Below are 25650 nucleotides of genomic sequence, written 5' to 3'. Positions count from 1 at the left end.
GAGCTCCGCCTCCAACCAGTCGCAAATGCAGGAGGAATCGCTCTCCGCGTTTTGCGGATGTCCGACATCCGGGTGCCCCTGCCTGCGATCCCTGATCCTTCGTGAGGGGGGGAGGAGGAGGAGACCTGCACCCCGGATTTTGCGGATGTCCAACATCCGGGCTCGCGCTCTCTCTCTCTCTCTCTCTCTCTCTCTCCACCTAACCCCGCCCCCCCCTCCCTACGGACGTCCCGCCCCCTCCCCTCCGTCGCCGCGTCATCAGCCGGAGACAAGATGGCGGGCGGGAGGCAGCTGGACTCTGGAGCCTGGGTGAACGGCGGGCCACATCGCGTCGCTTTCGCCGGCGGCTCCAGTCGCTGGTGAACCGCCGCCCCAGCAAGCCCACCCCCGGGGGGGAGGCTGTTCAGCGCCCTCCCCCCTCCCGGGTCTCAGTGAGGGACTGGAGCCCCGTGTTTGTGCTGAGACCGAGAGGCGGAGAGAGGGAGTCTTTGTGGAGAGCGGCTAGCGGGCCGGAGCCGGCGGCTCGCAGTCAGCCATGTATTTCCTGAGCGGCTGGCCCCGGCGGCTCCTGTGTCCCCTCAAGGGTTCGGAGAAACCGTTTTACATCCAGTCCGACTCGCGGAGACTGATATTCGCACTCCTGTCGCAGACGCAGATCAGCCTGTGGTACAGCAGGGTGAGTAGAACAGCAGCATCTGCACCATTCTAATCCCAACAATATGTGCGTGTGTAGTATATATATGTATGTGCGTGTGTATATATACTATAAGGTCTGTTTTCCACCGGTGAGAACCCAATGGAGTACTAAATCCAGCTCCTCTTCTCCCCCCCCCCCCCCCCCCCCCCCCTGCACTGAGTTGTCACTGGAGTCCAGTCAAGTCTTCAGAGTCTGGGGATGCTGCCAAAGTCTATTTAAAACTGAGTGAAAAGGTTTGTGTACGGGGACCTGAGGTGTTTTAAAACAAAAACAGAATTACCTGGAAAAACTCAGCAGGTCTGGCAGCATCGGCGGAGAAGAAAAGAGTTGACGTTTCGAGTCCTCATGACCCTTCGACAGAACTAGTTCTATGCAGACTCTACTATAGTCGACCTTGATGAGTTATTCATAGACCTGCTGAGTTTTTCCAGGTAATTCTGTTTTTGCTTTGGATTTCCAACATCCGCAGTTTTTTTGTTTTTATCTCTGAGTAGGCAGAAAGGTTGTCAGTACTGTACCATAGTGTCAGTCTCTATTATGTGTTCAAAAGACCCACAAGCATAGAAACATAGAAAGTAGGAGCAGGAGTTAAGTTGGCCTTTTGAGCCTGCTCCACCATTCAATATGATCATGGCTGATTCTCTTTCTTTGGAACTCTTTTCCTGGAAGGGTGATGGAAGCAATCTTTGAATATTTTTAAGGCAGAGGTGGATAGATCCTTGGTAAGCAGCAAGGGGATGATAGGTTATCGGGGGTAGGTGGGATGCAGATTTCAGGTTTCTATCAGATCAACCATGATCTTATTAAATGACGGAGCAAGCTCAAGGGGCTGAATGGCCTACTCCTCCTTGTTCATATGTTTGTGTGTTCAACTCCATATTCCTGCACTCTCCCTATGTACCCCTTGATGTCTCTAGAGTCTAGAAATCTATCTATTTCATTCTTGGATATATTCAGTGACTTGTCCTCTGCAGCCCCCTTTGGTAGAGAATTCCACAGGTTCACCGCCCTCTGAATGAAGAAATTTCCCCTCATCTCAGTCCTAAATGGCCTACCTCGTATCCTGAGACTATGACCCCTTGTTTTAGACCCTCCCCCCAGCCAGAGGAAACATCATCCCTGCATCCAGTCTGTCCAGCCCTGTCGGAATTTTATACGTTTCAATTAGATCCCTCTCATTCTCCTTAACTCCAGTGAATACGCGCTTAATCAACCCAATCTCTCCTCATACGACAATTCTGTCATCCCAGGAATTAGTCTGGTAAATCTTTGCTGCACTTCCTCTATGGCAATTATATCCTTTCTTAGGTAAGGAGACCAAAACCGTGCACAATAATCCAGTTGTGGTTTCGTCAAGGCACTGTACAGCTACAGTAAGACATCCTTGCTCCTGTACTCAAATCCTCTTACAATGAAGGCCAGCGTACCATTTTTCTTCCTAACAGCTTGCTGCACCTGCATGCTTGCTTTTAGTGACTGGTGTACAAGGACACCCAGATCCCTTTGTACATCAACATGTTCCAATCTATCACCATTTAACCAATACCCTGCCATTCTGTTTTTCTTACCGAAGTGGATAACTTCACACTTATCCACGTTATACTGCATCTGCCATGTATTTGCCCCCTCACTCAACTTGTCTAAATCACCTTGAAGCCTCTTTACATTCCCATTTAGTTTTGTATCATCAGCAAACTTGGAAATATTACATTTGGTTCCTTCATCCAAATCATTGATACATATTGCACTGATCTCTGTGGTACCCCACTAGTCACTGCCTGCCACTCTGAAAAAGACCCATTATTCCTATTCTCTGTTGCCTATCTGTTAACCAATTCTCGATCCATGCCATCATATTACTCCCAATCCCATGTGCTTTAATTTTGCACACTAACCTCTTATGTGGGACTTTATCAAAAGTGTTCTGAAAATCCAAATACACCACATCCACTGGTCCTCCCTTATCTATTCTACTGGTTACACCCTCAAGAAAAAAGCTCCAGTAGGTTTGTCAAACATAATTTCCCTTTCATAAATCCATTGTTGACTTTGTCTAAACCCATTGATATTTTCTAAGTGTCCTGTTATCACATCCTTTATAATAGACTGTAGCATTTTCCCTACTACTGATGTTAGGCTAATTGGTCTCTAATACTCTGTTTTCTGCCTCCATCCTCTTTCAAATAGTGGGGTTATATTTTCCACCCTCTAATCTGCCGGGACTGAATTTTGGAAGATGACAACCAACGCACCCGCTAGTTCCATGGCCACTTCCTTTAGTACCCTGGGATATAGATTATTAGGCCCTGGGGATTTATTGGCTTTCAGTTCCAATAATTTCTCCAGCACCCTTTTTTTAATAATACTAATTTCCTTCAATTCCTCCTTCTCACTAGACCCATGAAGACAGAACTAAAGTGGTTGTTTAATTGCTCTGCCATTTCCTTGTTCTCTATTATAAATTCTTCCATTTTGGACTGTAAGGGACCTACATTTGTCTTCACTGATATTTTTCTTTTTAAATACTTATAGAAGCTTTATAGTTTGATTTTATGTTCCTGGCAAGTTTACTCTCATACTCTATTTTTCCCCTCTTGATCTTCCTTTGCTGCTCCCAATCCTCAGGCTTACTACTATTTCTAGCAACTTTATATGACTCCTCTTACAAAGAGAGATACACCTGAGATGCTCAAGAATGCCATCAACTGAATCAAGAAGCTGATATCTGTTGCTAATAGTTTTTCACTGGAATGTAAGCAGTTTATGTTAATAGAAGCTCCAGAGCTTTGATAAAGTGTTAATAAGATCAAAACTGCAGCATGTCACAGTTGTTGATAGAATCTCGCAATTAACATTCCAACAGTAATATTTTGCTAATTACAAAATTAGAAGAATATGCGCTGATTAAGTAATTGCTGATAATAGTTTTGCAGCTTTGGGAGCAATCTACTGGATAGTAACCTACCACTTCATTTAAGTCTTTGCAGAAAAAATAGTAAATTGTATCATAAGACCAAACAAATGGTGCAAAAGATTAAAATAATACTTTGGTGTTATACAGTCATTTAGAATCAAACTGCCAGCTCAGTACAATTTAGAAGGGGTACTGAAGAACATAAGAAATAGGAGAAGGCTATTTAATCCCTCGAGCCCTTTTTTAATATTCATTCACGGGATGTGGGCTTCACTGGCTGGGCCAGCATTCATTGCCCATCCCTAGTTGCCCTTGAGGTGATGGTGAGCTGCTGCCTTGAACTGCTGCAGTTCATGTGGTGTTGGCACGCCCACAGTGCTGTTAAGAAGGGAGTTCCAGGATTTTGATCCAGCAACAGTGCAGGAACGGCGATATATTTCCAAGTCAGGATGGTGAGTGACTTGGGATACTTCAGGTGGTGGTGTTCCCATCTGTCTGCTGCCCTTGTCCTTCTAGTTGGTAGTGGTCGTGGATTTGGAAGGTGCTGTTGAAGGAGCCTTGGCTAATGCCTGCAGTGCATATTGTGGGCGGTTCACACTGCTGCTACTGTGCATTGGTGATGGAAGGAGTGAATGTTTGTGGATGTGGTGCCAATCAAGTGGGCTGCTTTGTCTTGGATGGTGCCAAGCTTCTTGAGTGTTATGGGAGCTGTGCTCATCCAGGTAAGTGGGGAGTGTTCCATCACACTCCTGACTTGTGCCTTGCAGGTGGTGAACAGGCTTTGGGGAGTCAGGAAATGAGTTATCTTCACACGATTCCTAGCTTCTGATCTGCTCTTGTAGCCACAATATTTATATGGCTAGTCCAGTTCAGTTTCTAGTCAATGGTAACCCCCAGGATGTTGATAGTGAGGGATTTGGTGATAGAAATGCCATTGACCATCAAGGGGCAATTGTTGTATTCTCTCTTGTTGGAGATGGTCATGCTCTATCATTCAGTAAATCATATCCTTTGATTCACTTAGCACCCAAAAATCTATTGATTTTAGTCTTGAAGGAACTCAACTACTGAGTATCCACAGCCCTCTGGGATAGAGGATCCCAAAGTTTTACAACACTCCAACTGAGATTAGGTGAATTTTTTTCAGTTCTAAATGGCCTTTTCCTGAGTCTTGACTCTCTATGCACTAGTTCTAGACTTTCCAGCCAGGGGAAGCAGTCCCTCGGAATCAACCTTGTCAAGTCCTCCTGAGAACCTTGTTTCATGTTTGGGTTCAACTACCTGTTCCATGCTGTAACCTTCAGTTATAATCAACTTTAGTTGTCAAACTTGAGAGCATTGTGATAGGTGGTTCAGCTTAAGGATGTTCCTTTTTCAAATTTGTTCTAATGATGTGGTGATTGACAAGGTCTCATATTAGTTCAATCTCTCGTTACCTTGAGATGATATATGGTGGTCTTCATCCTTAACTACTGTGGTACATACTCTGTTCCATAAATACAAATATCTATACTGTAATTTATATAACATGTTACAATTATTTGGCACCTTTACTGAGGTAAAATGTCCCAAGGCACTTCATAAGAGTGCCATCAGGCAAAATTTGACAAGAGTCCCAGAAAAAAAGATTTTAGGATAGATGACCCAGAGTTAGGTCTTAAACAATGATTTCAAATGAATAGGTAGAAATGTTTAGGGAGGGAATTCAGAGCATAGGGATTAGACAGTAGAAGGCAATTTCACATCAGGTGCCAGATGCAATGGTGTCAACTAGAGCCAAGTGAGAAACAGAGATGGGGATTAGCTAGAGTTCTAGAAAGTAAAATGAAGTCATGGATTGCAAGGTTATACTCAAGCTTATCCAAAACCTTGCTGCCCAAATCATAACTCAAACCAGGTCATGCTCATCCATCATCCATCCTTGCCGACTGATTTATATTGGCCTCCTACTCCAGCAACACCACAACTTGTAAATTCTTATCAAATCTTTCCAACAGCCTCGCTACTCACCCCTTCTCTCTAATCTCCACCAGTCCTACAAACGTCTCTGCGCTCCTCCAATTCTAGTCTCTTGCACACCCCCGATATCCTTTGAACTATTACTGCTGGCTGTATATTCAGGTGCCTAGACCCTACGCTCTACAATTCTTTCCCTAAGGCTTAGTTTTACATATCATTTTACTGTAAAAACAAAAGGTAGCTTTTCAACAATTTTTAGAGCAATGCAAAGTTAAAGATAAGAAATTTTGGTGAGTAGTATTAAGTGTTTGAAGCTTTAACAATTGGTAATAGTGTCAACCCAAGTGTCAGTGTAGCTCAATTGTGTAAGAAGGTTTAGCTGCCCTCTTTACTCCAATAAACTGTTGATATGGATTTGGTTACAATTTAGATTGGAATGTAATCTGATGAACTGCATTCTCTGAAATGTTTGGTAGCCCCAATTTATTTTCATTACCACATCCACCCCCATTTTCTTTTCTTCTCCTCCGCTTCTGGAAGGTGCTTATTCTGTGCTGGCAGCCCCCAGTATTTTAGTCAATTGTCCATTTCATGTGTAAGCTGTTTAATTATCTCAGAGCTGAACCCATTCTCATCCTCACTGTTTAAGGATTCAGTTTCCTGGAATGCTCATTTGAGAACTATCAGAAGCAGAAATGTAAGCTCGTTTTACCTTCCTTCCATTTTCCTAATTGATGGAGGGAGAGGGACTTATCAGTTCAATAGTCACTATCAGGCAGCTTCTCAAAAGTGAATGTTTCTGGGTGTCGGAGGAAGACAGGATCAGTCTTGGCTGTGGTACGGCTCTGCTTATCAGATACCGATAATGGGCTTTTTCATGAAGAATAGCTAATTAGACAAGGTAGTGTTGTACAACTGCATCTGGAGCCAGGCTTCAACATAAACCTACACCTTTAGCAATTAGATTGTGGGGTTTGGGAAATGGTGGATTCCATTCACTGCAAGATCTGGCTGGACAGCAGAAAGCCCCATTGGATCCTGCTTTCGTCTGTTAAAATTGCTCATTATTCCACCTCAGCTAGGGATGCAAAGGCAAGTCCTGGCTTTGTTTATCTTACTGCAGACTATTGTCTTAAACCCCTCCATCCTCCATCCTCACCTCCAACAAGTGGTAGGAGCCCAGGGTTTCTTTTGTCGCTAAGATTGAGACCATCCGATCAGCTGCATGCATAACTTTCCTCCCCCTAGCTCACCAGGCTAAGATTCCTCAAACAATTACTTCCCCTGCCCGAACCCTGAACTCGCACCTTTCTCCTGTTTCTCTCCTATTTCCCCTCGTCCCTTTCCCAGTTCATCTTGTCCATGGGACCCACCTCCTACTCCCATGACCTTATTCCCACTAAACTACTGACCCTCCCCCCAACTTACCTTTCTGGTCCCCATTTTAGCTGGTATTGTTAATGGTTCTCTCTCTTCAGGTACTGTTCACTCTTCAAATCTGCTGTCATCATGCCTCCTCAAAAAATCAACCTCTCTGTTCTCTCTTGCCTCTACAAAGTCCTCAAATGTGTTGGTACCACCCAAATTTGTGCCCACCTCTCCTGGACCTCCATGTTTGAAATCCTTCAATCAAGTTTCCACCCCAGCCACAGTACCGAAACAGCTCTGATCAAAGTCATAAATAACATCCTGTGTGACTGTAACAAAAGCTGCCCCTCTTCATTCTTCTTAGTCTGAAGCAGCCTTGAATACAGTTGGACAGAACATCCTCCTCCAGTGAGTTTTCACCATTGTCTAGCTGGGTGGGACTGCACTTGGTTTAATCTATTCTTTATCTGTCTAATCATGGCCAGAGTATCACCTGCAATGGCTTCTAATCCCACTCCCGCAATGTTACCTCTGGTGTCTTACAAGGATTTTTCCTTGACCCTGGCCCCCCTCCTATCACCATTTTATTGCAACATTTAAACCAGATTGATTTTGATTTCTCATCTACGTGCTGGCCCTCGACATCATCTGAAAGCACAGTATTTGCACGTCTGCTGTCCATGCTACCTACCACCTCTTAGTTCTCCAGTGTCACTAAGTTACGAGGCTGCATGTCTGACATTCAGTAAACAGAAAGCAGGACGCTACAGGCCAGATAGCTTAACACCTTTCATAGGGAAAATGTTAGAAGCTATTAAAGATGTTATAGCAGGACACTTAGAAAAGTTTAAGGCAATCAGGCAGTGTCAACATGGCTTTGTGAAAGGGAAATCATGTTTAACCAATTCATTGGAGTTCTTTAAAGGAGTCACATGTGCTGTGGATAAAGGGGAACCAGTGGATGTACTTTGGTTGGATTTCCAGAAGGCACTTTATAAGGTGCCACATCAAAGGTTATTGCAGGAAATAAAAGCTCATTGTGTAGGGGGTGATATATTGGCATGGATAGAAGGTTGGCCAGCTAACAGGAAACAGAGGGCAGCCATAACTGGGTTTTTTTCTGGTTGGGATTTAATGAGTGGTATGCACAGAGATCAGTGCTGGGGCCTCAACCTTTTACAAATTATATAAATGACTTGGATGAAGGGACAGATGGTATGGTTCCTGACGACACAAAGGTAGGAAAGTAAATTGTGAAGAGGATGTAAGAAGGCTACAAAGTGACATAGATTAAGTGAGTGGACAAAGACCTGGCAAATGGAACATAATGTGGGCAAATGTGAAATTGTCCATCTGGCAGGAAGAATAAAGGAGAACATTATCTGAATAGTGAGAGATTGCAGAGCTCTGAGATTCAGAAGGATCTGGATGTCCTTTGAATCACAAAAGGCTAGTATGCAGGTACAGCTAGTAATTAGGAAAACTAATAGAATGTTATTGTTTATTGCGAGGGCAATTGAATACAAAAGTGGGGAGGTTATGTTTCAGTACACAGGGTACTGGTGAAACCACATCTGGAGTACTGTGTACAGTATTGGTCTCCTTATTTAAGGAAAGATGTAAATGCGCTAGAAGCAGTTCAGAGAATGTTGACTAGGCTAACACCAGGAATGGGCAGGTTGTCTTTTGAGGAAAGGCTGGACGGGTTAGGCTTACATCCACTGGAATTTAGAAGAATTAAAATGTAACTTGATTGAAACCTTTAAGATCCTGAGAAGTCGTGATAGAGTGGATGTGACATTCTGCTTTCTTTCATAGGGTCACTCTTTAAAAATAAGGGGTCGCTCATTTGAGACACATGAGAAATTTTTTTTTTCTCCCAGAGGGTCTTGAGTCTCTGGAACTCTTCTAAAGGCAGTGGAAGCAGAGTCTTTGAATATTTTTGAGGCAGAAGTGGATAGATTCTTGATTAACAAGGGAGTGAAAGGTTATCAGAGGTAGGCAGGAGGTTATAACCAGGTCAACCATGATCTTATTGAATGGTGGAGCTTGAAGGGCTGAGTGGCCTGCTCCTAGTCTGTATGTACTGGATGAGCAGAAATGTCCTCCTATTAGATATTCAGAAGTTATTGTGTTTGGTCCCCACCACAGAGTTGGTTTCCTAATTACCAGCAGGAAGTTCTCTGAAACTGAAACTGAATAAACCTAGGTGCCATCTTTGACCCCAAGATGAACTTCCAACTACATATCATAAGGCCCACCTATTTTCACCTCTGTAACATCGCCTGACTCAACTCCTGCCTCACATCTTTGCTGCTAAAGCCCCCGTCCAGGCCTTTGTTATCTCTAAAATTAACTATTCCAATCCATTCCTGACCAACCTCCCACAATCTTTTCTCTCTAAACAATGTTGCCTGTGACTTTGCTTGCATCAAGTCTCTTTCACCCAGCACTCCTGTACTTGCTGTCCTATATTAACTCCCATTTAAACAATTCCTTTATTTTAAATTCTCAATGTTGTTTTCAACATGGCTTGGCCTCCTCCCTATCTCTGTAATCTTCTCCAGTTCCACAGCCCTCAGAGATTTTGCACTCATTTAGTTCTGCCTTCTTGAGCATCCTCAATTTTAATTACTGTACCATTGGTGAGGGTACCATCAGCCACCAAGGCTCTTAAGTTCTAGACTTCCTTCCTTAAACTTCTCCCTCTCTCTGACACTTTGTAAGACCTATCTCTTTGACCCAACTCTTGGCCATCTGCCCTAATATTGCCTAATGTGGCTCGGTTCAGATTATCCTCTGCACCGCTCCTGTGAACTGCCTTAAGATGTTTTATTACGTTAAAGGTGCTATGTAAATACAAGCAGTTGTCGTTCCACAGTTTAGAAACTTGCATGCCATTTGGCATGGTGTCTTAAAAATCTATCTGCTATGTAGGAAACTTATATATTTATAATCCGTAAGTAAAAATAATTGATTCTTATTAATTTTATGCAAAATCAGTGTAACTAGTTTTAAGTGGTATTAATGCTTTTATGTTCAGGCCAGGTTTATTGTGCAAGTTTGGCAAACAATTCCATCTGTCTTGTTTATCATAGTATTTCTTAAAATTGCTGAGTTGAAAAATTCTGTATATGTGATCATGTCGGGCACGACTTGCTTATGGAAACATTTGTAAAGCCTTAAGACCTTTTATCTTGAAGTATTTCTGCATTTCGCAATAATTGATCAGCGTTGGTTGGGGTGGGTGGTGTAATTCAGGTTTAATGACTACAACCACTTCACATTTCTGCATTGACAATGCTGTGGGACCTACTTGTGCCCATGCTGATTCAGAACTTGTAGTTCAACCTATGACTTAGAGATTGGAGTTCAGGAATTGTCAAGGAACCTAGCTGTCTGCAGAGGACCACTCAAACATTGAAAAGACTATATTGTGAAGTTTTAGTAATTGCAGGGTCGCCAGCAACAGAAGTGAAGCTTACTGTACAATGGGCTGTCATTCATCCATCTCTGGCATCATTGAAAGGTGGAAGAGAAGAAAACAGTAGTGCATTTGTAGAACAGTGTACCAAGGTGCATAAGCATGGCATAATCAGACAAAATATGGACACCTGGACAAAGGAAGGAAGGATGACCAAAAACTTGAAGAACTATGTTTTGAGAAGGGCCTTCATGGAGAAGTGGACAACACTGTGGTGAGGCTAATGATGCAGTAATTTGGGCTAAGCATCTCTCTTGCTTGAAACAGTATTGCAAGTAGAAAACTTCTATCCACATGTAAACCTTTGATTCTTCATATCTAGTATGCATTAAGGTGCATAATTATCTCCATGCACAATCTTGGTTACAAGTTTAACTTAAAATGCGATACTGTTTAAAAAGAGTATTGATATAGAATCAATAATGTTTGTAAACTCAGCTTTTATAGCTTGCATTCTCAGTTACTCCCTCAAGCCAGCGCTCCTACCTATCTTTCCAGGCCATGAAGAATTTTTTTTATTATTCATTCACGGGATATGAGCTTCGCTGGCTGGGCCAGCATTTATTGCCCATCCCTAGTTGCCCTTGAGCACATAACACAAATAGGAGCAGACCATTTGGCCCCTCGGGCCTGCCCCGCCATTCAATAAGATCATGGCTGATCTGCCCCAGGTCTCAACTCCTCTTTTTGTGCCAGCTCCTTATAACCCTCAACTCCCTGATGTTTCAAAAATCTATCTACCTTCACTTTAATTACTTTGTGTTCTAGCCTCCACAACTCTCTGGGGTAGAGAATTCCAGACATTCGTTACCCTTTGAGAAAAGAAATTCCTTTGCATCTCAGTTTTAAATTAGTGCCCCCTTATTTTGTAACTATGTCCACTAGTACAAGATTCCCCCACTCATGGAAACATCTTCTCAACATCTAACCTGTCAAGCCCCCTCAGAATCTTGTACGTTTCAATAAGATCACCCCTCATTCATCTAAACTCTAATGGGTCAAGGCCTAACCTATTTAGCCGTTCTTGATAATTCGACCTCTTCATCCCAGGAATCAGCCTGGTGAACCTCTTTGGAACTGCCTCCTATGCCAGTATATCCTTTCTTAAATACGGGGACCAAAACTGTATTCAGCACTCCAGGTGCATCCTCACCTGTACCCTGTACAGTTGTAACAAGACTTCCCTATTTTTAAACTCCAACCCCCTAGCCAGGCCAAAAGAAGATGGTGGTGAGCTGCCGTCATGAACCGCTGCAGTTTAGGTGTAGGTACACCCGTGGTGCTGTTAGGAAGGGAGTTCCAGGATTTTGACCTGGCGATATATTTCCAAGTCAGGTTGGTGAGTGACTTGGAAGACGTCAGGTGGTGGTATTCCCATCTATCTGTTGCACTTGTCCTTCTAGATGGTAGTGGTCATGGGGTGGAAGGTGCTGTCTAAGGAGCCTTGGTGAATTCCTGCTGTGTAAATAAATCCTACAAATTGCACAAAATCCAAAGGATGTTGATTTTTCATTCCACACCCTTCCTGCCTCAAATCTGGACTACAGTCTAGCTTGATAGGTTCTAAGGAATTATGTTTTTGCATATGAAAATAGTGGTGACATTGCTTATAAGTAATGTTTAGCTTCAGTTTAACTTCAGGTTAAAAAGAAAACGGGTACAATATTGTAGATCCTGGGGTTTTATTTGACTGAGAAGGACACCACCTAAACATTGCCCATCTCTTCAGGGGTGTGATATTCTCATATGCCTACCCAGTAGAGTATTTCCATAAAACTTGGTCTAGTAGGCTTTACTCCTGTGATGGGTGACTGATGCATATCTGTCAAAGAATAAAGACACTCTTGGGTAGCTTTATTTAAAACAAGTTAAATTCCTCATTAAAATAGTGTTTAAAATACCGAGTCGCTAATAGGCAATGGGACACTGGTTTGGGGAGAGGTTGTAGATTTTGTGCAGATTTGGATGTTTAGTTTGCTGCCAGAGTATGTATCAGAATTCATCCCACTTTGAAAGCAGTATCTTGAGTGGGTATGATGAATGTTTTGTGCCAATTTACTACTAGGAGATGCACCAGCTTGCAAATTGGTGGGCTAAATGTCAAAAATTTGAGATGTGTAGATCACGATGTACTGATTATAGAGTCAGAAAAGGCACTATAGGAAATTGTAAACAAAGTGAAAGCAAGGTGTGTGGAGCATGAATCAAGAATGAATATGAAGAAGACAATGATGATAAGTGGAGACCTAACCCTGGAAGTGAAAAATGAAGTAAATGGATAAGTCCGGGAATTAGTGAATAGGTACCCATACCTATTACAGATGACGGGAGAAGTGATTGCAATCCGAAGGAGAATTGAGATAGCCAAGACCAGCTTTGTCAGAATGAAAGACATGTTTAAAAAATCTGGAATTGAGCCTAATGATGACCATGATACCGTTGGCAATTGTTGTAAAAACCCATCGGGTTCACTGTTATGATGAGATATTAATGTATATAATGTTATTGGAAACTATTTTAAATGTACAATATGAAAGCGGTTTTATTGTTAGAAGAGATGGAGTTCAAAGGGCCTGGTAATACAATGAGAATTTACCTTCATAGGGAAGGTTTTGTGTAGAAGTCAGAGGCATGTGATATCTAAACGCCTGTAAGCCTACAGCTGTCTGCACAGAAAACAAATTGAAAGGAACCTCGTTTTGAATTTGCAAGATAAAATATGCTTTGCCTGGTGTCTGTTTAAAGTCTATGGGTTGTTGTTGCCTTGGTGAAGATATTTACTGGGAGTGATTAATTTGGGGATTAGTTTAATAGTTATTATGGTAGTAATTTGTAGGTGTGTATGTGTTTAATACTTTATAAAATTAATAAATGTTTAATTTAACTTATATGAAAAACCTCTGGAGGCTTGGTGGTTTCTCATTATGTAAATTCTCATTGTATTACCAGGCCTGTTGAACTTCACCTCTTCCAACAACAAAATAAAATAGTACCAATTTAAAATAATTTCCAATAACATTATTTAATATCTCTTCATGACATTCACTAATGCCCTTTAGGGAAGGAAATCTGCTGTCCTTACCTGGTCTGGCCTACATGTGACTCCAGATTCACAATAATGTGGTTGACTCATAATTGCCCTTGTTCAGAGGGCATTTAGGGATGGGCAATAAATGCTGGCCTAGCCACTGACTCCTATATCCCATGGACAGATTAAAAAAAAATTGAAAGACCTGTTAACATCAAAGAAACTGAACGTAGGAAACGAAGGTTTAGTTGCTATATTTTGTCATCTGTTATATGCCTCAGAGACATGAAAACAAACAGGCTATTGATAAGCTGAATGCACTCGAGATATGGGCATATAGGTTGTTCCGCATATCCTACACAGACCAACTAATGAGGAAGTGCTGAAAAAGGCTTGAGAAAAGAGGAGATTGGTGCATAACATCAGAGATATAACATTTTGTTCATATCGTTAAAACAGTGTAGACAGAGACAATTATTGCAAGGAAAGATTGCTGGAAAACATAGGAAAGGGAAACAGCAGAAAATGGATGGTGGATATAGTGGAGCGGATGAGGTTAACCTATGTGGAATGTGTAAGGCAGCACAGGACAGACAGGTGGAGGCCTATGGGAACCAACTTTCTGGGAAGACGATGACACCAATGAATGAACAACCAATTTGGAATTCGTTTGTTATATTGCCACTAATTTTCTGAGGGGGAAAAACTGATGTAAGTGTGCCAGTGTAGCAAGGATATGTGACACACTGAATGACAATACAGTACTGAGATCAGGCTTTATTGAACATAGTTCGGGCTGATTGCGGGGAATATGCCACTTCGAGGCTGAAATTAGTCATCAGCAAATGGGCAACAACAAAGCACAGCCCTGTTACAAGACGTGGTGTATGTTAGGTTGCCAATTCGCCTTTGTCCAATTCATGCATTTTTAGAAGATCAATTTCACTGCTTATACCTTTTGCATATTAGATGATTTTGGGATTGATCCATTGCTTAAGTAAAATTGTGCAGATTTGTCTCTTTGTTCCATCATCTGGCAAAAATATTGCAAAATTCATCAGCTAGTATATCATCATATACCTGTGCTATGATAACTAGGTCTTTGAGCAGCCTGGCATGATTTATCCTTCCTATCTCCATTCCCCCACTTCTCATTTTTTTAAAGAATTGCACAATGTGCATTTTTGACCTGACTGTGATCAGGAGTTCACAATGTTGAATTGCTGATGTGAAACTTTAATACTTATGACACTGTTTTGGAGTTAACAGATTACTTTTATCTTGTATGAATTAGCAGTATGCGATTCTTGGTCATTTTTGAGCTTTTGGAACTTGTGTAACTTGAAACCAAGTACAGAAATGAAATTTGCTCTTCTCCAACCCCAACATGAGGAAGATATTAGTGAACTAGTTTAGTATATTTTAACTTCTGAATACTAAAGTTTCATTTCCTGTTGACATAACCAAACGCACTGGAACATAAATAGTTTTTGAAAGGCTATAGTTATGTCTTGACACTCAAACTCACTTGTTTAGGAGACTGTTTGCCTTTAACTTCCCACTTGCTATTGTTCCTTATTGCTTCCTATTATTTTAATACTTTGTTTAGACACACACTCGAACTATGAACCTGAGAAATAGTAAACATATATCCAAAGCAACATATTCTTATGTAGCAGCCTGGTTTCCTCAATTTCTCAACTGTGTGCATTACAACAACTTATATTTGTATAGCAGATAGCATATTTAACATAAAATGTCCTAAGGTGCTTTTACAGGAGCATTATGAAATATGACACTGAGCCACAGAAGGAGATATTGGGTCAGATGATCAAAAGTTTGGTCAAAGAGTCAAGTTTTAAGAAGTGTGTTAAAGGAGAAAATTGAGGTGTATGGAGGGTATTCCAAAGCTTGGGGCCTAGGCAACTGAAGGTGCGGCCACCAGTGGTGGAATGATTAAAATTGGCATGTTCAGGAGGCCAGAACAAGAGAGGCACAGATATAGCAGGGGGTTGTGGGGCTGGAGGAAATTGCAGGGGTAGGGAGGAACAAAGCCATAGAGGGATTTGAAAGCAGAAGCGAGAATTTAAAATCAAGATGTTGCTTGACCGGGAGTCAATGTAAGTAAAAGAGCACAGGGGTGATAGGTGAACGGGAGGGACTAGGTTAAGATAAGACAGGTTAAGACACGGGCAGAAGAGGTTTGAGTGACTCAAGTTTACAGAGGGCATAATGTGGGTGACCAGCCAGGAGTAAGTAGTAGTAATCAAATCTAGATGTAAGGTGAGGATTTTGGCAGCAGATGAGCTGAGACAGGCGAAGTCAAGTGAGGTTAGAGGTGGAAATGTGGCGATTTTCGTGATGACGCAAATATGTGGTAGGAAGCTCCGCTTGAGGTCAAATATTGACACCAAGGTTATTGTAGGGAAAGGGATGAAGTCAGTAGCCAGGAAATGGGACTGAAGACAATGACTTCAGTTTGTCTTGTATTTGATTGGAGGAATCTTCTCCTTATACTGGATATCGGACAAGCAGCCTGATAATTTAGCAACATTGAAGGAGTCGAGAAAAGTGGTGGTGAGGCAGAGTTGACGGTCATCAGTATACGTGTGAAAAATAATGCTGTGTTTGGATGTTGTTGCCAAAGGGTATCATGTTGATGAGAAATGGGTAGGGGAGAAGGATAGATAGTGGAAAGATAAACCATTGCAATTGGCTATGATAAAGTAAGAGCGGCCTCACCCAGCTGCATGACGGTGAAGGGACATTCGAATAGGATGGTGTGGTCATCCATGCCAAAGGCAGCAGACAGGTCAAGAAGGATGAGGGGAAGTTTACCTTGTCAGTCATGTAGGCTTTTAGTTAATCGCTTTTTTCTTTTTAGGATGCTTCTTAAAACCAGCCTTGAGAAAGCTTTTGGTCGTTGACCTAATGTCCTTTATGGTTTGGTGTCATAATTGTTTTATGATGCTCCTGTGAAGCATCTTGAGACCTATCATTACCTTTAAAAGCACTATATAAATTTAAGCTGTTGTTGTGACTTTAAGAGCCATTTCGGTACTGGTAGGGTGGAAACTTGGTTGGAGGAATTCAAACATGGAGTTCCCGGAAAGATTGATGTGGATTTGGGAGAGGCCAATACGTTCAAGGGCTTTGGCAAGGACAGGGCTATTGGAGATAGGTCAATTGTTTACAAGAGGTAGAGGTCAAAAGTTGGCTTTTTGAGGAGAGGGTGATGACGGCAGATTTAAGGGTGGGAGGGATAACGTTTATCAACATACAATATGCCAATCAGACTAGGACAGGAAATAACGTGACGTTGGGGAGTTTGACTCGGGAAGAGAATTATACCAAGAATGATTGAGATAAAACCTTATAGACTTGTAAAGCACAGAGGAAGCCATTTAGCCCTCATGTCTATGCTGGCTCTTTAAAAAAGATATCCTATTAGATCTTTTCCCTGCCCTTTCTTCATAGCTTTGTAAATTTTTCCTTTTCAAGTGCACATCCAGTTCTCTTTTGAAGTTACTGTTGGATCATCTTCCACCACCTTTATAGTGATTGCGTTCCAGGTAATTACTTCTAGAAACATTTTTTGCCTCATCTTCCCTCTAACTTTTTTGCAAAGTATCTTAAATCTGTGTGCTCTGGTAATCAACCCTCCTTCTAGTGCAAACGGTTTCTCCGTATCTACTGTATCAAAACCCCTTATTGTTTTGAACTCCAATAAAGAATTTCTCTATAACCTTATTTGCATCCCTGGTACAATCCCATTAAATCTTCTCTGCACCCTCTCCAAGGCCTTAAAGTGCATCCTATCGAAGACATAAAGATCTATTTTAAAATATGATGCTGAATGTGATAGGCCATGTTTGTTTGAGAGGGAAAACCTATGCTTTATGTTGGGGTGATTGCCCCTTAAGAGCTAACTTTATCTGAAAGATTTCTTGTAAAGCACCTGGATTCCTGTAAGTGATCATGTGACCAAGTTGCCATCAAGAGAAACAGTAGAAAAAGGGTCAGCAAGAAGTTAATTGTAGGAGTGAGTAGTTTGTGGATGTGTCTCTGGTGGTCTTAAGCAGGGTTTTAGTTTAGAACACAATTGCTGCAGGAAATCATCACTTTCAAGCAGATTTCAGTTAAAATTTAGGTGTGCTGGCTAAAAGAATTGACCCCTTGTTAGCTGAAAGTCTTCTAACAGTGAGTTGGATTTTGGGGGATGGCCAAGCTGAGAAGACAGTTTTCTAGATACAAGACTACATTGTTGAAGAATATTAGAACTAGGAGAGTTCTGACCTGAGATGGTAACACTTAAGACTCTGGTGATGCCTGTGTTGAACTGGGAGTCTACAACAATGGGACAGGTGGAGGAGATTTGAATGGCAAACCTTGCCAGAAGTAAGCGGAAGACCAAGAAATCTCAATCGTTACATGAATTTTCAAAGCAGTATTCTGATAAGTGGTTAACCTTCCAAATTCTGGTAAGATCTGACTTGAATTTATTGGAGAGTGGGTCGGGGGGGGCGGGGGGGGGTTGGGGTGGGGGGTGGGGTGGGGTTGTATAAGTTAAATGGGTGTAGAAGGAAAGTTGAGTAAGATTCGATTTTAAAGTACACTTATGTGTTCATTGTATTTTTAATATCTTTAATATAAGTCACTATTTAAGATAGTGTTCTTATTAGTATTCATACTTTTCTTTGTGCTGTAAAATTCTTTTTGTCTAAACCGTGAACCTTGTGGCTTCATTCTTCTATTAAATACCTGGGTTTTTGGTTTCGAACAAATAAATAAACAGGGCTGGTCTCTACCAGGATGAGAACACAGAATTGGACACAATAATCCAGCTGGGGCCTAACTAGTGTTTAAATAAAGGCTTACTATAATTCACTGGTTTTTGTACTCCATCTCTATTCATAAAAACCAAGCATTCCTTATGTTTTATCAATAACCTTTCCAGCGGCCACCTTCATAAATCCATGTATGTGAATGCTAAGGTGTTTCTGTTCGTGCAACCTCTTTAAAATTGTACCATTTTAATTTAAAAATTTATGTACAGTAGTCTGTCTTCATTTTCATTTCAAAGTGCATCACTTCATACTTCCCTGCATTAAATTTATTTGCCATGTGTCTGCCCTTGCTGAAATATTTAAAAAAGATCCGCAAAGGGTTATCCTTGTGATGTGATGATATGGAAGAGTCTGGACTGTTACTAAGCTGTCAGCCGAGCAGCTGTACTATAGTCACTGCTGACACGACTTTTTTGTACATGGCTGGCATGTAGTGTATGTCATGTGAATCAGAAATGTAAGCATAGTGTTGAGAAATGAACAGTTCAATTATTGTCATTTTACCTGCAAGGTTTTTTTTTAAAATTAACCTGCATATTTGCCAGCCTGGTGAAAACTTACGCAGCTATGATTGTGACTGTTGAGTGCTGATGGTGTTATATTTGAATCCACCTACCACTGGATTAAACATTTGAGATTATTCACTATTCATCTTCTAGATACTACAAATCTTTAGCTGTTAACTTTTGGAGAAGTCATGGAAAAAGGTGGCAAATGTGTTTCAGCTGACAATGATATATAGATTCTTAGGCCACTGAAAGGTAAAATGGCAAAGGTAAAAAGGGACCTTATGATACATGCAGGCGTTATTACAGTGAAGAGCTTAGTTGACTACTTTTCTGAATTTTCCCATTTAATCACCTGGTCCTATGTGGCTGTTACAAAGGTAAATTTTACCACATCATCCTTCTTGACTGGTCAGCAGCTTTTGACAGGTTTGACTGCACCATCTTCCAAGGCCTCTCCAGTGTCACCCAGCTGGATGGGACTGTTCTCACCTGGTTACATTCGTACCTATCTAATCATAGCCGGCAATTATTTGCATGATATTTGCTCCTCCTGCATCACTACCTCTGGTGCCCCCCAAGGATCTATCCTTAGCCGTCTCCTCTTTCTCATCTACATGTCGCTCCTGACAACATGCAAAGTACAGTGTTAGTTTTCATGTGTGCACTGGTGGCACCCGACTCTACCACACCATCACCTCTCTTGACTTCTCCACTGTTGCAAAATGATCAGACTGGATATCTGACATCCAGTACTGGATGAGCAGAAATTTTCTCCAACTAACTATTGGGAAGCCTGAAGCCATTGCTTTTCCCCCACTAAACTCCGCTCCCTAGCTACTGCCTCCATCCCATTCCCTGGGAATAGCCTGGGATTAAGCCAGTCAGTTCGCAACCTTGTCACGTTGATCCCAAGATGAACTTCCGACCTTGTGTTTGTGCCATCTCTATTTCCACCTCTGTAATATTGCCCCACCTTGCCCCCGTCTTGGCTCGTCTGCTACTGAAATCTTCATTCATACCTTTACCTCTAGACTTGACTATTCCAATGCACTTCTGGCTGGTCTCTCACATTCAACCCTCCTTAAATTTGACGCTATCCAAAATTCTGCTGGCCATGTCTTGCCTCGCACCAAGCCCTGTTCACCTATCACTTCTGCTCGCTGACTAACATTACCTGTGGATCAAGCAACATCTTGATTTTAAAATTCTCATCCTTGTTTTCGGATCTCTCCATCACCTTGTGCCTCCCTGGCCCTGTAATCTCCTCCAACCCCACAACCCACAGATATCTGTGTTCCTTTGATTGTAGCCTCTTTCGCACCTCCAATTTTAATTGCTCCACCATTGATGGCAGTGCCTTCAGTTGCCTAGGCCCAAGCTCTGGAATATCTTCCCCTACACCTCTCCACCTCTGTACCTCACTTTCCTCCTTTCAGACCTTAAAACCTACCAGTTTGAGCAAGCTTTTGGTACCTGACATATCTCTTTCTGGCTCAGTGTCATACTTTGTTTTATATGCTCCTGTGAAGCACCTTGGGATTGAATTATATTTGATTGTTAAAAAATGATCGGTAAGCAAGTTGGTGAGCCAAGAGTCTCTATCGCGTGTCTCTCCCCCCACCCCCACCCGTCTGTTGTTTGCCGCTCTGAACATACAGTGTAGAGCTCAATTAAAAGGCTCCAATGTTTTTGTTTCTGTGCCAAGGGTAATCGGAAAGCGAAATTTCAGCTCATCTCCAGAAGAAACATAATAGTTAATTCACCAATTAATTTGTGAATATACATATCTCATAACCACCTGTGGGCAGTGTGAGGTCCAATCTATTTTCTGGTTGACTTAATGAACATATTGTACTCTAAACACTATTTGTCAAACATAGAATATCTTCAATCAACTTTTATTGATAAGCCTGGCTTCTATAAAATTTGTTTGGGTTCTTCCTATGTTTGCTCTGAAATGTTTAAATATTGTTGTTATATTTGTTTTTCATTGATGTTTCAAATGCCATTTTGTCAATGTTAACTGTACAAATAAAAGCAAGATTATTTGTACAGTCCTAGTAACTTTTCAAATTTCAAAAGATGGGACAAAGCAGGTAAACTTATGCTAGATATTGAAGAAGTTAAAAACAAAAACAGAATTACCTGGAAAAACTCAGCAGGTCTGGCAGCATCGGCGGAGAAGAAAAGAGTCGACGTTTCAAGTCCTCATGACCCTTCGACAGAACTTGAGTCGAAGGGTCATGAGGACTCGAAACGCGACTCTTTTCTTCTCCGCCGATGCTGCCAGACCTGCTGAGTTTTTCCAGGTAATTCTGTTTTTGTTTTGGATTTCCAGCATCCGCAGTTTTTTTGTTTTTATTATTATTATTGAAGTTAAACTGTCTGTATATTGACATTAAGGTGAATTGGACAATTCTTGAGTCAAATGTAAGTTTTGTAGTAGGAGAGAAAGCTCGTTAGTTAGCAGAATGCTCTCCCTAGCATAAATAGTGAAATAGTGGAAATTGACTCTAAACAATGTTTGTTTGTGTTACTGAGATTAACTCTGAATCTTGGCAACAGTGAAAACCACTCTTTCCACTGTATCTAACTAGATAGAGTCTGGGTCTGTAGCAGAGCAATTTGCTTACTTTCCTGGCTTCAAAACCTGAAGGCCTGTTTGTTTAAAAAAAACTTTATTGTTAAAAAGTGGTGTTAAAGCCATGGGCTCCCTTTTTCCAAACAGAATGTCAAATTAGCTCAGTTGCACAATCTCTGATTAGAATATTTAGTTTTTATTTTTGTACCCATGCTGTTAACGTATTCTGCAACAAAATAAAGGGAACTGGATTTCCAATTACTTGTGAAGTATTTCAGCTAAAATTCAAATGGTCAATGTACATTTATGGTTTTGTTGTTCTATATTTTGTGTGAACCTACAGTAATTAAAGGGGACATCTTCCTGAAATTTAAACCTGCAAAATAATTAACCCAAGCAAGAATGGTCAGATTAATTTCTGACAACAGTAAATGCCCAGTGGGGAGTATGTTTGGGCAATTTCAAAGCAGTTTCTGATAAAACCACCTTTAATTTTGCAGTTAGTTGCAAGTTTAGCAAACTCAATGAACAGGGGTATGGGAAATAAATGTTGATTAAGAGCTTAGGGTTAAATACTTTGGTAGCGTAATGTAGGGAGCTGTGCACCTTTCCTGTGCTGGGTATTATTGTGGTTTTGGGGGGGAGGGGTTGCAGAGAAAAGTTTAATTCTGTTGCCAAACATTAGCATCCTTTGTATTGAAGACAAATATTTACCAAAATATTGAGAATACTTAGGGTTAGTTAAATTTGTATTAAAGAGATAATAAACGAGCTCAGACTTCCTTTTGAAGAATTTTGAACCGTTCTAAGGTCATGAAAGATGCCATGTTAATGCAGTAGCTTTAAAGTGTAATCTCTGTGATATAAGGAAATATATCAGAACTTTAAAATGCAAACGTTGGTTTGAAAGAATTACAATAAATCCTTGTGGACGTGTGAAATTCTTGTTTTGGCGCTGTATCTTGATTTTAAAATTCTTGTCTTCATGACCTCTTCCCCCAACCCTGCAGCATCCTCCAGCCTCCCATTTCTGGCCTTTTATGTATGATCCACCCCCTCCCCATCCCACTTTCTTTGCTCCATCGTTGGGAGGCTAGGCTTTAAGCTCTGAAATTCTCCCCTATACCTCCTGCCTTGTATCTCCCTCTCTTCATTTAAGATGCTCCTTTGCAATTTTCTTCTTTGACTAAGCTTTTAGTACTTTCCTAGTACTTGCCCAAGTATCTCTGTGTGGCTTGACGTCAAATTCTTTGATAATGCTCCTATAAATCGCCTTGGGGAATTTTACTTCATTAAAACACTATAAATACAAGTTGAGGTGGTAGAGTTGAAAAACACTCAGCAATACGGCTATAGATTTTCTTCTACCTTTCTCAGCTTGGGTTGTATCTCAAGACCATAATGAGCTATAACAGGTGAAGCACTGGGGGCCCTGGTGTGTCTCTAATGGAAATAATGTAACAAATGCTATGCAGTGAATTTGAATTTTTTTGTCAAGCAGTGTGTGCCTTGCCACGTTAAAGCATATTAGCTCCAGTATACAATCATGCGAATGCAGTAAATATGTCTAGTGATAATGTTTGAGCCAAAATATTTTGCAGTGCGGCTGTTGATGGTCATTAAATAGCCATCTGAAAACTAAGATTTACTGCGAGGTACTTTTCAATAGGATTCATGTTCTGAGGTATTCCCTTTATTTTCAGAAGTTAATATGCACATATTGTTAGGACTGAATCCAAGTTTGTTTTTTCACAAAAAGAACATTTATGCTGTCTTTGTTTTTTCATTAGAATGTACTGAAGGGTTGTGTTTTCTGGGTTTCAATCAACTGTTTAGAAAGGGTAGAAGTTGGCAGAAACAAAGTAATTTTATCGATTTGGATTAAGAGCAGCACCGCTTGGTCTGTTTGGGTGTTTAGCTTGCTAATTAATGATTTACCTCCTTGATTAACTCAAAGCCTGAACAGAACTGCTATGATTAAAGAGCTCAGGTTATTTTCCTGACCAGATCACGGGGTAAAAATAATGAGCAAGCTTAATTGCCCCATCATAATTTATCCATGTAAGAGAGCCCACAATTCTGTTCCCTGACCCCCATCACAGTAGCAACTGTCTCTCAAATATTTGCCTCTGCTACTGTACCTGGAAGTCTATTCCTTTATGGAGTTCTTATTGCCTATTATTGCTCAATAAAACTTATCTCATTGTGTGTGAAGCACTTTGAGATGTCCTGAGAGCATTCATTTTCTCTCTCTCTCTCTCTCTGATTTTGCCTCTTCATCATGTGTTTTGTCCAAGATATCTTCGTTATTTACCTCAAAAACCACAACTCTGTAGCCTCAATTTTTCTCTGCATTGCTTCACTGGCCAACGCTTGCTTCCTTATGTCAAAATTGGTGTGATGTAGCATTCCAGGATTCTGAGTTTTGTTTTCATAGCTAATTTTGAGTTGGTCATAATCTTGTATGAGAGCATTACAGGTGTGATATAAATGCAATTTCTCTTAAAAGTATATTAGGCCACATTGTGGCAACTGCCTAAATTGTTTGTGGTTTGATACCCGTCAGTTATTTTCATAAACAGAATAAAGATTTGCATTTATGTAATGCCTTTCATGTCTTCAACATATTCCAAAGGGTTTTGCAGCCAATTAAGCATTTTTGAACTGTGATCACTGGAAAACATAGTTTACATACAGCAATGAAGTAAATGACTGGATGATGTGTACTGGTATTGGTTGAGGGATAAATGTTGGCCAGGGCAACGGAAAAATTCTCATGTCCTTCAAATAGTGCCATGGGACCCTTTATGCCTACTTGAGAGGGCTGATAGTATGATGGTATGTGAAAGACAGCATCTCTAACAGCCCCCTTCAGTATTGCACTGAATCCAGCCTGGATTACATGCTTAACTCTCTGGAGTGGGACTTGAACCAACAACTCTCTGACATAAGACAAGAATGCTTAAACTGACATGCTAGCATTGATTTGAAATCTCTACATGTAGATTCAAAATAAGCAACCATATGAGTGTTTTCCTACTTTTCACTTTAAATTCCTTCCCTAAGCTCATCTGTCTGTCCTTCTCCTCCCATTTGTTGTATGAGGTCTTAAAGTCTACCCCTTTCACCAAGCTTTTAATCGTTCCTCCTAACATTCCTTCCTTTGGCTCAGTGTACAATTCTTCCCCTATCCCTAAGAAGTTGCTTCAGGCATAATTCTACATTAAAGACAGTATAGAAATGCAGGTTGTGGCGTGGTTCTATTGTGCTCGTTGATTTGATTTATGGATGTGGCTAGCAGGAATTTGGTTAGCTTGACGGTAGTGAAAAGTGATGGGCAAATCCTGGGAGAGCTTTTCACTTATTTGGTTGCTCTGAAGACAGCACTGACTGAGTAGTCCCATAATAAGCCATGGTAATGCAGGGGTGGTTGTAGACTGGCCTTGGGAGCTGCACTGGTAATGTTTTGATTTGTGAAGACAGGTTGGGCACATCAATTTGGAGTTGCAGTCTCTGTTTACTATAAAACTGTCCAGGGTTGCTCTCTATCAGTGACATTACTGTGCAGGAAAAATACCTCAAATGAGGCCTTCCATGCCAAGTAAGAAATTGGTTTTGAGCGATCCAAATTCTCCTCACTATTTTCTCCTTTAAAAGCAGGAAGTATGTCAAATAAAAAAAAATGCTACTCTTGACTTAGCTGATCTGGTTTCAATCATGAAATGTACAATACTGTTTTAGATCAACTGTGAAGAATTGAACTTCTAACATTTTGGATCATGTTTTGTTACAATTTGGGGCTGAACTTTAAAAACTTTTAGATAATATACTGTTTAAACTGATATTGTACTATCCAAAAAAAATTATAATTAATTTTACTTCACTAATAAGCATCTTAGACCCTTGTAAGATGTATCAGTTAGGCTATCAAAGCATTGGGTTACCAGTATCCCATTTTAACTGTTAGAGTTGTTGTGCTCATTTTATCCTTTCTAACAGTTGCTGGACCACTGCCTACTTCTGTTTTTGTTTTAATTCCTTACCAAATAATTCAGGTCCTGTTTCACATCAATGTGTTACCTGCATTGCAGTTTGAAAACCTGAACAACCTTTATCTTCCCCCACCCTTTTGTCCACAAAACATGCATCACCATCATACAGAAAGATTCAACATGAGTATTACAGAAAAAAGAAACATGCTGAAGCTTTTCATCTTGTACTCATCAGGGCACTTCACAACAATACAAATATAAGGGGAAAATG

At 40.9% G+C, this 25650-nt stretch overlaps 1 protein-coding gene across 2 annotated transcripts in view; it reads left to right on the top strand.

Annotated features, from left to right (window-relative positions):
• The first annotated feature begins 267 nt into the window (after positions 1 to 267).
• ric1 (RIC1 homolog, RAB6A GEF complex partner 1) overlaps positions 268 to 25650 on the top strand; it is a 165538-nt gene continuing 140155 nt past the window's right edge. For both annotated transcript variants that reach the window (XM_041186021.1, XM_041186019.1), the window contains exon 1: positions 268 to 676. In XM_041186021.1, the coding sequence (XP_041041955.1) occupies positions 536 to 676 (141 nt within the window). In that variant the 5' untranslated portion in view covers positions 268 to 535. The remainder of the gene's footprint in view (positions 677 to 25650) is intronic.

Source organism: Carcharodon carcharias, chromosome 4 (genome assembly GCF_017639515.1).
Source record: "Carcharodon carcharias isolate sCarCar2 chromosome 4, sCarCar2.pri, whole genome shotgun sequence".
Lineage (NCBI taxonomy): Eukaryota > Metazoa > Chordata > Chondrichthyes > Lamniformes > Lamnidae > Carcharodon > Carcharodon carcharias.
Note: the sequence above shows the minus strand (reverse complement) of the source record. Positions and strands in the feature narration are given on the sequence as shown.